The 13937-nt window shown below is 37.0% G+C and overlaps 1 protein-coding gene across 1 annotated transcript in view; it reads right to left on the reverse strand.

The window, feature by feature from the left end:
* Nucleotides 1–1335: 1335 nt before the first annotated feature.
* The window catches only part of RRAGD (Ras related GTP binding D), a 47860-nt gene continuing 35258 nt past the window's right edge, over nt 1336–13937 (reverse strand). The window contains exon 7 of the mRNA XM_019743289.2: nt 1336–10447. Within this exon, the coding sequence (XP_019598848.1) occupies nt 10296–10447 (152 nt within the window). The 3' untranslated portion in view covers nt 1336–10295. The remainder of the gene's footprint in view (nt 10448–13937) is intronic.

Here is a 13937-nt window from a genome sequence, read left to right on the forward strand (position 1 = left end):
ATTATTATTATTATTTAAAAAAAACAAACCACCTACCATAGTTTTTTCTATTGTTTTTCTCCAGAATTTCCCCCTTTGGAGTAGTTAAGAAAAATGGGACTAATTTCCCCATAGGAATGTAGCTGATATTAATGTTAGATGTTGTTCATTATCAGCAACATAAGTTCAAACTGGTTATTTTAACAAAAAAGTCAGAAAGGAGTTGTTTTGTGCCCCACCTTACTGCATTGCAGCTCTAAATGCTATGCTTTTGCCTACCACCTGGTGGCTGGCTGAGGGATCCAGTAGAGAAACTGATTTCATTTTTTCCTTCTCAGTTTCTGTTTTCAAGATATGTCTTCCTGCTCATTCTATTTTAACACTTTTCTAATACTGTATTCCAGAAGAAAATATTATGGAGAGATATCAAGTGAGTATATTTGAAACCCAGTGGAGTGCTTACAATACTAGTTTTAGTAGTCGGTAGGTGTCTTTTACCAGATGACTTGTACATCATTTTAAAAGGTTTTTCCCATTAATAAGCAAAGAAGCATTTTATTAATGCAGTTGTAAATAGCTGTTTGCAATATTACTAAAATTATTTTTACTGTGGCTTTCTTAAAAATTATACCCTTTCTTGGAGATCCAATCTGCTACCATAGCTTTGAATTATCTGAAATCTCCCCCAAAATCACAGCTCCTGGTATTAGGGATGAGGAAAAAGAAACCTACTTTGTATTGTGCTTTTGCTTTATTTATATGAATTACCTTTTTTTTTTGTAATAAAGGTGACTTAAAATTAGCCACACAAATTACAGTACTCATATATTCCTTACTGTTTTTTTAAAAATTAGTTTCAGGTGTACAAAATAATATAATAGTTAGACATTTACACCCCTCACAAAGTGACAATCCCCCCCATATTCCTTACTCTTTAGTTCTGATGAACTGATGAGTTTAACAAGAGGTATTTCTTCTAAATTTAGCTCTAAAGGAAACACCTGCAACTAAGTTGAAACTGTTATTCATGGGTGAAAGAATAGGTTACTTCATGATGTGTCATCAGCTAGCGCTGGCACAGCTCTGTCTTCTCCTTCCCTCCTGCTGAGTCCCGGTGCCCTAAGAGCTGTTCCGGGCACTGTCCTGCCACTCTGTGCCTTTTTTCTTGTGTCCCCATATCCTGTCACCCCAATTTGTCATTCTCTGGACCCGTTTTGGCCACTTTGCTGACTGATCAAAGTTAGTCACCTACAAACTAGCCTAAATAGCTTAGAATTTCCTTACCCTCAAAGTAGCTTCAGTTTGTATTCATTGCAAAGGAAAGTGCAAAAGGACAAAAAATTACTATGAGTTGAATACTTTAAACAAATTTGTATTTTATTTACCACTAGAGCATCCACAAAGTTCCAAAAAAAAAATAGTTCATAGAGATGTGAAACATTCTTCAGTCTACAGATAATGCTCAGAGCACACATGAATTATGGAACTTCCTGTAGTAATTCTGCAGCCACAGGGTATTTCGGCAATATTATTAACGTCTTTAGGACAAACAACACTATTCTGCTTCCCATTACATCCACTTTACAATTATAGGCAAACTTTGAATGATAACCAACTCATCAACTTCTAAAAAACAGTCCTGGACTTCCCTGCAATGTATCCCTTTAGCACAAAATAACCAAAACGTGCAGATAATTCCACACTCCACCTGCCTTCCAGCATTTTGTGAGAAAACAGCTGAGCCAGTCTGACTTCCCCGGAAGTTGAAGTTGGGTTTAGGTCAGATGTTCTTAAATGGGAATATATACCATACATTCCAGAATAGAGAGCAAACTTTTCACAAATACATCATTCTTCAGAAAAGAGAGTTGCCTTATATTTTTGTCTTTACTTTCCTTTTTGAACAAAAAATACTTTTCAGGACGACAATATGTCTTGAAAGGACTTCAAGTGGTGGCAGTTTTCTATCTTATAAGGGTCACTGAACAAAATTGGGGGAAAAAGTGAAGACATATTTATTAATTTTTCCTGAGCGTGTGACCTTGGAGAACAAGCATTGGAAATCACTATTAGTTGACTTTGTAAAAAGTCACTGAAAAGAAGAGTATAAGAAATACTTATTTGTGGAGACTGAATATGCCAGTGGGGGAAAAATCCTGTCGTAATGTTTAACAAATGGTTCTTGAGACTCAGTAAAATATCCATAGACAGCATCCTACTCAATTTAAAATATATTCTATCTTAAATAACTAGAAATGAACCGTTAGATGATTCAAAATACTGTCCCAATGATGCTAAAGACCCTGCTGTAGAAGGTGTCTGTGAAGAATTTGAATAAAATTATTTGAGTGAGAGAAAAAAGCAATTTTTCTAAATACCATTTTGTATAATTTGTGATATTAAATGTGAATAAGTATTTAAATATCTAATTTAATAAATGATTCAAATAGACTTTTAATTATTTAATTTACATCCATAAAATTGTAGATTAAATAATGTAGATTTTAAAAGCTACATAATCATTTTGGAGACACTAACACTTGCGGCACGCGCGTGCGTGTGTGTGTGTGTGTGTGTGTGTGTGCAGAAGTGGAGGAATGATGAAAGCTCCCCTAGGTGACTCCAATCCTAGTCCCCACCACAAACCTTCCCCATCCCTTTTAACAACTACAGGCCAAACAATGTCTCCAGAATTATAAGAATTACCTAGGGTGCTTATCTAAATACAGATTCCCAAACCTCTGCCGAAAAATTCTGATTTAAGAAGACTGGGGTAGAGACAGGAATTTGCATTTTTAAGCTCCCTAGATTATTCTTAAGATCAAGTAATTTTGGGAAACACTGGCCTGAAACAGTAGGACATGAATTGGTAGCACCATTTCTTGCACGTTATAAACCTGAGTTCCTTCCTCTCCCACTGAGGTGGAGAGCCATATAGGACTGGTCTCTCCATTAGTCCCTTTACTGGCTGCTTCCCATGGAGGGGAAATGAAAGCTAATTACCAGGACCACCTTACAGAGAGGTCTGGGAGAAGTCCTGAGTCCTGGTATTATCTATTATAGTTGATGAAGGCAGAACGGAGGCAGAGAGAATTAGGCAACAGCTGAGGGACTTAGACATTAATGGAAGCTGGAAGCAAACAAACATCTTGTAGGAAGGGTATTCTCCACAGTGATGGTGAGGGCTAGCATGGAAGAAACTGAGGTCTTAATTGCTCTACTGTAGTTGGCCATTTAGGGAAGGGCCTTAGTTTTTTTACCTCAGTTTTGGGGTACTAGAAAGAGCCCCCTTGCCCTAGCAGCTTATTAGTACAGATTGAGGAAGCAGGGTGGTCAAGGCCTGAGGCAGCTGGACGCTAGTTGATGCCCTCCTCCACCTCACACCTCCACCCTGAGTTTCACAGCTAGATCAGCAACTTTTCATGGGGAAGGGCCAGCTGGTTCTTGGAAGTGTGAAAATAGCACAAAAGGGCAAAACTTATGGGTTCTTGATACTGGGTGAGACCAATGTCATTTGAATTAACAAAGGACCCCATAAAAGTTAGATATGAACTCATGAGTTACCAAACTCCAAGTAAAATTATTTCTTATAGTCAAGGACAGAGTAATAGATGATTCTCTCAGGACTGCAATCCCCTGGGTCCCCCTTCCTTTCTAATACAACCCAGCATACGAGCACAAAAACATCCAAGGGGTGGCAATGAAAGGTAAAACTGCTCTGGTAAACACAGCAGAAAGTCCTGATCAAATGAAAGAAAAATTCAAGATCTTCCTCAGAATTCCCCCTATGTTTGTTAAGATCTTAAAAATTAGCAGAGAGAGAAGGAAAACATTTTACGCTAGAAAAAGAGTCCTCAACTATCTCTGATCTGGCCAATGGGTTCACAGTAGCGGCGCTTTACAAATTGCAGGTCATGACCCATTAGTGAATTGTGAGATCTTTTTTAAAAAAGAAATGAAAGAGAAAAATACTAGAATGCATTGCATATAGAAAGGACAATACTTCATGAGATTTAAAAAAGTAATATTTGCAAGTATGAGTGTGTGATAGTTTGCAATGTGAATTATATTTATTGTGGCTCACAACGACAAAAAGTTTAAAATGCATTTCCTAAAGGGTTAACTCCTACAGTCTGTCCCAGGGCAGTTACAAGCATACCATTCAAAGACTGCTTTGGTTGTAAGTTTACATGGTCATTCTGTTTTTTAAGGTAATTTATTTTTTCAAGATTGGATACTGGGGACTAGACTCCATCTCAGCTTTAACTGCTAAATCATTTATTGAAACTGAAAATGTTATAGTCTACAAAGACCACTGACAGGTATTTACTGGGCTAGTCTTAAAGATCTTATTTTTGTTCATTATTTACTTTTTATTTATTATTTTTAATAATTTTATTCATTTTATATATAATTTAAATCTATTTGTTTTTATGGAATTGAATTGTTCCTTGGAACAATATGATACAGTTTGAAGTATCTTTAAAATTATGATGAGGACCATTCAAGCCTATACCAGGGGTGCCAAAAAAATGTATACACGTGACTTGTATTCATCTTTTGTTATCGGTATATATTAAGTATTACAATTTTAATAGTTTTTCCTTTCTTAAAATGTGTATACATTTTTTTTGGCACCCTCTGTATGTTCACTTTATCATGACTATTATAAAAAAAACTGGAAAGAGACTGATGGTACAACTGAAATAAGATCACTGCCTGAACTTAACTTGAATTTATGATAAAAACAGGTATTCCTGAGAATCTGCTAGGCAAAGTTTGGCACATTTAAAAATATCATCCAACCTTTCAAAATTCAAAATGACCTAAAAAGAAACTCTGCATTAACTCTAGAGTCTATATTCTTGGAAAACCAAATGGCTGTAAAAGGTATTTAAGTCAGACTCCTCTCACATCTTGTACTGTGACTCAGATCAACATATTAAGATAACACAAATATCTACCTTACGCAGCACTCACAGTTCCCTGGTACAAACAGATTGAAAAGAGGAGTAACAGTAAACGAAACTTTCTATTAAATGTAATTCTGGAAATTATATTGCTTTCATGTATGTATTAGCAAAGTATGAACATTAAAATAACATTTAAAATTCACACTTTTAAGATAATTTACCTCTTTTCTTAATTACAAGGGCAAGTACTACTTCAATAAACATTCTCACTTTCTCAACCTACTTATAGTGTATTTAGTCTTACAGTAAATTAATAATAGTAAATACAGCTATCACTCTGCTACTAGTTGAATAACTCAACTTCTCAGATGCTAGTTATGTTATCCGTGGTCTTTGCTGGAGAGTGGTAAAGTCTGATACAACTGTGGTTGTGAAAACTGACACCTATAAGGGCCTATCTGAAATTAAAGTGGTTTATTTTCTATAATTTTTAGATATTAAAATCCTTCCATTGCCACTATCTGTCTTTTAGCTATTTTACTAAGCACAATGTCTTACATATAATAAGTGTCCAATCAATAACTGTTGAATGAAATAAATTATAATTTCTCCCAGAAAATGACTGACAAAGGAACTAAAACTCACAGTTCCTCTTATTTACCACACACTGTGTGGGCCTGCTGGTCCAGCTCTGATAAGGATGAATCAAGGTTGGAGAGAGAGGTAAGGACCAGGGAGTCAGGGTCTTGCAAACTCTGTTAAGGAGTTGACTGATAATGGAGAACAAGGAAGGGTGTAGAACAAGCGAGTGATATGGTCAGAAACAGAAAGGTCATTCTGGGTCTTATGTGGAGGATGGATGGATTGGGCAGAGAGACACTGATTAAGAGGCTATTGAGATCCAAATAACAGGGGATATCGGTCTAAACTAGGATAGTGATAGAAGAGACTGAGAAAAGAGATCCAATAGACATTTGTAAGACTGAGCTGGAACAAGTGGGTGATTGATTGGAGGAGGTGAGCAGAAGGGAAGAGTCAAGAATGAGGCCCAAGTTTCTGGCAGGGATGCAAGGGAGGGTAGTCACACCATCACAGAATATTTAACAGGAAAGAAGGCAGTTCAGTTTTGGACATGTTAGATTTGAGGCTCCTCTTATGGAAAAGTCCAGTAGAGGTGTGCTAGTGGCCATTTTAAATATAGGTGTGAAGAATTAGGATTGAAATGTATCTTTTCGAATTTTAATCCAGGTCAGTGTTTTGGTTTCTATAAGTTATTGTTAAATATATTAAAAACGCAAGGTAAAAGGTTGAATACAGCTAAGATCAAAGGCTTATTCTCTCTTCATTTTCTCAGGGTTTAATATACTATTACTTCTTAGAAAACATAAACCAAATGATTGTAAAAGGTATTTAAATTTTCTTCTGACATTTAAACACTCTGTTAATATTATTTTTGGCACTAAAGTTATTGAATGGATTAGGAAGAAAAAAGCATATTTGTTGACTTTCTTCTCTGAGTGAAGTACATTTAGAAGCCTGCTTTTATTGATTTTCATATAAATATCTCAGCATCTCAGCCTTCATAAACTTATGCAGTACTATATCCTAAACTTCAAGTCCCCCTTTTTCATATTTGTGGAAGGAGGGCATTTAAGGGGAGATTTGGTGAGGCTGCTTAGAGTAGTAGTTGAGAGAGTGGATTCTTGAGTCAGAATCTGGCTGGGCCTTGTGTCTTACTAGTCACATGATCTTGACCAAGTTCAAGATCATGTAATTTCACCTCTTTGGCCTCAGTTGCCTCAACTGTAAATTAGGAGTGATAATAGTACCAACCTCTTGGGTTTTTGAGGATAAGTTATGTGAAAGCACTTAAGAGCAGTGTGTTGTGTACTGTGTGTTCTCAATATCTATTATTAAATAATTCTGTTAAAGGCAGTGTTTTCTTTCTCCTAAACTTAACATTACCACTGATTAAAAATCTTGAAAACCATTATTCCAGGTCAAGTTTTCTATCAGAAACAGGATTTTATATATAAGATATAACACATAATGCTAGCCCTTTCAGAGAACTCTTAGGAGAGCTATAAAATTCGTAGAGTGGAATCTTACTAAGCATGTAAGGAATGCTAAGGTGGACTGTTAGGAAGAGACTTTCCAGGCGGCTAAGGGTTAGGGCCAGAGCAGCAGGAATTAATATCTGAAGTTTACTGAAACAACAGTAAAGTCTAAACAGGCATGTTGCCATCAAAAATATGGAAGGATAAGAGGGTTTTAAAAAAATAAAAATAAAAGTGCAAATCCAATTTAAACAGAGTGATTTATGTTCATTTCCACAAAATGAAAGCTGGTTAATCAGGACAAACATATTTGACTAAAGGGACCCAACAGGGCCAATAAAGCAGTCATATGTGTGTATGGGAAACAACCTCACAAATATGAAAGACCATAGTTCCTTTTCATGAAAGAGACCATTCTGCTCCCAGAAAGATTAGTTATGAGTATGCTTAAAATAAAACGAGAGCTTTACCAAATCATGAGCATATGACACAGATTTTTAAATTGGAGGTTAACATTCATGAAAGCAATGGTTTAACAATGGTTATAAATGATGTACTGCTTAAAGTAAAACTATATGTGATTATAAATTACATCCATCCATACAAGTGGAAGGCATACTGCACTTTAATAATCAAGAGAGTTCAGCTATTTTTCTGGAGTATGTTCCAGAATTAGCATATAACCCGTATATAACAATATTGCTATGTTTTTAGTCATTTTATATTTAAGGGCCCAAAATATGTTCACAAAATAACACTGTCCGTGAATGTCAACCCATTTTTTATTGATATTCCTTCAAACACACTTTACCCTGGTCATACACACTAATCTACATCCCTGAAAATAACCAAAGATGATAGATAATTCACAGAGTCTCACCTCCACATAGACGTTCTAATTGTCCTACAAACCTGTAGGTCAAGTTCTCAACCTTTGAAAATGAACAAAAATGTTCCAGAGCAGTCCCTATAGCCATGTATTTGGTCTTTGTATGTATAGCATAGGATTTGAGACCTAAATGTAGCCATGCATGTTGCAATAAGCTAAGTCCCATTATCAAAAATAAAATGCAAAAGGAATTGAGAGATTTTGTACTTTTAATGGCACAGACTTTAAAAATTGAATGCTTAGACATAACTCCTACATCTCTTTAACTAAGAGGTCATTGCCATGCTTACAGGTTTGAGGCAGTAATCTATACTAGTGTGTGATTAATCGAAGAGTGCACTTAGTACCATGAACTTGGGTCCTATCCATAGCATTAATTTTGCCTTTCCCCCAAAGAATCGTTTGCTCTTGAAGTAATAGGCTCTTAAGGCACATTTTAACAAAATCCATCATATACCCAGCTCAAAAATGTAAGCTCCACTTGATTACAATAATATACGTATATACCTAAGTAACGTGTGATTTACTAGATAGGCAAATGTCTCTATCTTGAGGAAAAAGTCAATTAGAAAAGCAATTCTTCATTTATTTATTCAAAAAGAAACAGTGTGTAAAAAATATTAGAGAATTAGATTTATAAGAATAACCCACCTGTACCAGGCCTGTTGGCAAAGGTCCAACAGGGTACAGGTCTGGAAATCAGGGAAAAGACTTCCTTGGAACCCGGGGTTCCTACTCACCCAGGTTTCTGAGCAGAAATTATAAGGAAAGGAGTTAGAGCTCCTTCATGATTTTTGGAAACTTCTTTCCAAAATGCACAGACCCTTGGGAGGGCTCAAACTTTAAACCCCAATCAGCTACCATCTTAAACTGCAGTAACCAGCCTCAAAGGATTAGGACTTGAGAGGAAGGAGAGAAGATAGAAAGAAGCCACAAACAGAAGTGGAATAGTTTCAAGGACAAGCTGCATTAGGAACTTGATACATTTTGCTAGGAGCAGCTTTAATATCCCTATGAGGTTTTGCTAAAAAAATGTATTTTCTAATACGCACAAGCATACCTTAGGGACTGACTCTTGGGATGGACCTAGAATTATCTCCTTGGATTGGTTTGGGATGGGGGTAAGTTTAGGAGTCTCTTACCTTGCTGTTACTCTAAAGTAAACATAAGTGAAAGAATTTCATAGAAACAAACATACAGCTAACTGTAATGCTTCCTGTCGCCATCCTGCCCACTGAGTTTTAGGGCTTTTCAGGATGACTTTTCAGCTATGCAGGGCATGCTGCTGGCAAGCTGAGCTCTAGTTCAGTCGTGAGGTGGGACCAGGCAGATTCCACAAGGCACACTGTCACAGATGAGGAGACTCAGAGGTGACAAATGTGCCCAACAGGATTCAGCTCTGTGGTACAGATCTGAGACATTTCCTGTGATCGCGGAGCAATTCAAACAAAACAAAACAAAACCTGGTCCTAAACTAACATTTCAAATGTGGCACAATAATAGGCCCACTTCATAGGGGCCAAACATACAGACTGTATATATAGTTTTACATCTGCAGTTGCCAATCACCTACATTTGGGAAATCATGTGACCTCGGATGTTACTTTAGCCTGGGTGGCAGGTACAAAAGAGCCCCCAGGAACCTTGCAATTCTGCAACATTCTTATTTCTCTCCAGTGATTGGCACCATTTTGGAAATCTGGTCCCAAACGTTCTAAAGAACAGTAATGCAGCAAAAAGAAATAACCTCTCTGTATAAAACGATTATAGAGATGTGTGTTGAGGTAAAGAGCTTTGTAAAAACTGTTGAGTAGGGAAGCACTGCCACAGCTATAGAAATGTTTAGATACGTTTGGTGCTAATATTCGTCTACAAAACTCCCATTTACACCCGTTATAAACAAAGGATAGTTATTGCTTCTGGAGCTTGCTGCCCTAATCTGTTCCAGCTCCACTGAAAAACGATTTTTCTCAACAATTGGTAGCAAAGATTCCCAAATTTACAAAAAGTCATTGCCAATGCATCACTTTTTGATTAGTTTCTCATTGCCATATAGACAGGAACTACAATATGCATGTCCTTGACACCACGTACAGAAAAAAGCTTAGAAAAGTTGTTTTATCAAAGTTTAGTTCAATGAGAAAAAAACATGAAAAAGTGCAAAATATATACAGTTCCTGGCAGTTCTCACAGGATTTTTCTAACTACAGACCATAAAAGTTTACATTTGTGTAATGAAATTACAGTGGATTTCACTTCATTGTTAATATACAAGTTTTTGCTTCAAAGTGCTTGCTTTATTTGAAAACGACAAGATCAAGAGGGTTGCAGGAATTTTTTTTTTACAACAAATTTATGTTATGTGTCCCAATATCCTTCTTCCTCTTCCTTTAGTGCAACATAGTGCAGCAGCCTCATTGAAAGTTCTGATTTTAAAAGATGTTCCTGAAACCTCACCTACAGTAGCAGTCTAGGGGTCCCATTGGGGGTGGGTCCTTTTTTCTTCTGCAGCCGATTCTGAACCTTTCGCGATTTCACCACTTTCATTCTCACCTCAAAAACTTCATGGATGGCCTTCCGGAAGCAATGAAAATTATAGTCAATAAGCCCTGGAGAAGAAAACCAAAATATTCAGAAATGTCACAGAAATAATCTCCTGTTCATGTCAGCCATGGCGAGGACTAGCCAGTAGGGGGCGGTAGAGGAACGGTTTTAAGATAAAGTCCACAAATTTCCCTAGGTCTGCAGCTGGCCTTCAGGAATTGCAGGCAAAATTCATGAGTGTGTATTTTTTCCTAAGGAAAGTTTCCAGAGTACATAACACATTTTCAAAGGTATCTATGATGTAAAAGAATGAACTGAACTGCACATTTTTTTTTTACCTTTCAGAATTAGATTTCTTACAATTAAGATATATCTTCAATGAAATATTTACTAGTACTTCTCTCCAAAAGGTATTATTGAATTGTCTGAGTTGAGGCAGATCCTGACTTGGAGTATGGCTGAGAGCTCAAAGCCACAGTATCAATCAAGTAATCGATAAATCAATATTTACTGGATATATATTATATTTAAACCATTGTCATAAGCCCTGAGGGAAGCAAAGTCTGCTTTTAGAGTAGTAACAGTCACTTCAGGTCAATGCAAGCTCACGAATTCAATAACCAATGACACTCTCAGTTCTTCAATATTAAGCAAATTTTAAATAGAGAAATAGGGGAGAATCTTCCTCTGTTTTCAGAAATCAGTTAGTAGTACAAAAATAGAATGAAAGATAATCCAAGGTCTTGAGTGTCTTTTTTATCACCACCACTAATTTGTGCAAGTGTTGAAAGCAACATAATATTTACACCAATTAGGATAGGCAGTTGGTTCTATTTGCTATCTTTAAACTTATCAAAATGACTAGCCCGGCCAGTGTTTACATCCACTGAGGTGATGCTTCCAGAGACCCAAAGAAAGAATTGAGATTCCAGTCAAGGAGTGAAACTCTTCAAAGTAGTCATACAATTAACTGCAAGTGAACTGGACGAAACATCCTCTCAGCTTCCAGGAGTAGTAAACTCTGAGTGGCACCCTCTGCTGCTTCTGCAGCAATAACGACCAGAAGTGCAGTAAAACTACGTAGGAGACCATTTCCTCAAGAAAAGACCAATGAGGAAATAAGGGGGAAAGTAATAAGAAACAAGGAGCAAAGAAATGATCTTATTTAGTGGGAAACAACCTTACAATTCTCTGTGTATAATACGTGCAACCAACTGCCTTAGGAAGAAAGGTTAGTTTGACTGGCTCAAATACTCAACCTGAGAAATTTCAGAGACATTCTATTGATAGTTCTTGGCAAATCTTAGTTTATTCATCTTTGCACATTGGTAAATGTGCAAATTTAAAAAAACTAATTTTGCTGCATTTTGAGTTTTAAAAGTAAAAAGGTAAAAATTCACAACTGAGGTTTTTAAAGGACATAAGAATTCATGTAAAGAGCTTGCTATTTATTTCAACCCTTTCACGAAAAGCAGTTGAAAACACAGGAACAGAGACATGAACAAAATAAGCACTATCTTTACCACCATACACAGTTATATGATGGTCCTACATCCTTCTCTGGTTCAGTGGTTGTCACCCTAGCTGCACAGTAAAAACATCCAGGGAACTTTTAAAAATTTAACAAACCCCAGACCCCTCTCCCAGGAATTCTATTCTAATTATTTGGAGAAGGACCCAGATGTCCATATTTTTTAACCGCCTCACTTTGCAAGGTGCCTATAATGTGCAGCCAAGGCTGAGAACCCCACATCTGCTTTCAATCCCTTCCTTTCACCAAAGCAGTCACTGAGATCATTAATGAAAACTCAGAGACCAACAGGAGAAAAAGCTAACCACCAAGTGTTGGTTATCAGCACCAACAGTACTCGACTCAACAATACTTGAGATTAAAGCAACAAAACAAATCAAATGACTCCATGCATTTTTCAGCACTAAGTTCTTTCTAAAGAAAAGCTCCTGAAAGCTAGATGAACAAGTCATCCGGTTTGCCTGGGATATTCCCAGTTAAAGCACTGAAGGTCTCCTGTCCCGCAAACGCCCTTTGTCCCAGGCAAATGGAGATGGTTGGTTACCCTAAAAAGCACCCAAGTTTAACACGATGGGGTTCAACCTAGTCTGCCTACTTTTTTACATTTCTTAGTTATGACATTAAAACTAATACCTAGGTTTCTAGTTAAATAAATTCTACAAAATTTGCCTCTCCTCAGAGATGGTTTAGCAATAACTTACCAAAGATCTACATGATAAATTCCTGCTTAAATTTACTTCTACAATCATAGATGAAGGTTAAAATTAGTGGGCAAACGTGTGAAGAGAAACAGGACTTACATAGTTTGAAAGCATATATTAACTACAAAGGGAAAAATAGGGACTTTCCAGTGGAAAAGCTGGCAAACATTACCTTAACTAAGTCAAGGTCAGTGTCACCAGTAATTAAGACATACCAACATCATTAACGACTTGATGGAACAGAAAAGGGTGTTTTGGAAAAATTAGTGAAATTTTAATAAGGTCTGTACTTTCACTGATAGTATTATACTGACGTTAATTGTCTAGTTTTGATAACTGTACTGTAGTATGTAAGATGTCAACATCTGGGGAAGCTGGATGAGGAGTACATGTAAACTATGGAGTATTTTTGAAACTTTTTGGTAAAGTCTAAAATCAGTTCAAAATAAGTAAGCTCGGGGCCTGCCCGATGGCTCAGGCGGTTAGAGCTCCATGCTCCTAACTCCAAAGGCTACCGGTTCGATTCCCACATGGGCCAGTGGGCTCTCAACCACAAGGTTGCCAGTTCAATTCCTCGAGTCCCGCAAGGGATGGTGGGCAGCGCCCCCTGCAACTAAGATTGAACACAGCACCTTGATCTGAGCTGCCACTGAGCTCCCGGATGGCTCAGTTGGTTGGAGTGCGTCCTCTCAACCACAAGGTTGCCGGTTCCATTCTTCAACTCCCACAAGGGATGGTGGGCTGCGCCCCCTGCAACTAGCAACGGCAACTGGACCTGGAGCTGAGCTGCACCCTCCACAACTAAGACTGAAAGGACAACAACTTGACTTGGAAAAAAGTCCTGGAAGTACACACTGTTCCCCAATAAAGTCCTGTTCCCCTTCCCCAATAAAAAAATAGTAAGCTCTCCAGCTTAATAAATTATAGTTTAATATAATTTTAGATGGTTTGGGGGCCATAGTTGTATTATTTGTATTACTTTATTTTTCTTAGCTTCCAAAATCAACATGAAATATTAATGATCAAATATAAATACTGGAAATACTTTTAACCAAGGAAATGTATGCATCATGGTTTAAAACATAATACATACAACTGATTCTATACAGGAAGAAATCAAGAATCTTTAGTTCTGACTGCCATACACTGTGGTGATCACCTTGGGAGAAAGTCACTTATATTTCCTGGGTCGGGTAAAGTCACCTGTAATTGAGAAAGTGAAACAATGGCTTTGTCTATTTTCAAAATTTCACGAATCTAGTATATAATCTGTTCTTACTTTCAGCAAAATGAAAATAAGAAGTAAAAGATTAACACCATTTA

The sequence above is a fragment of the Rhinolophus sinicus genome, linkage group LG05 (genome assembly GCF_036562045.2).
Source record: "Rhinolophus sinicus isolate RSC01 linkage group LG05, ASM3656204v1, whole genome shotgun sequence".
In the NCBI taxonomy this organism is placed as follows: domain Eukaryota; kingdom Metazoa; phylum Chordata; class Mammalia; order Chiroptera; family Rhinolophidae; genus Rhinolophus; species Rhinolophus sinicus.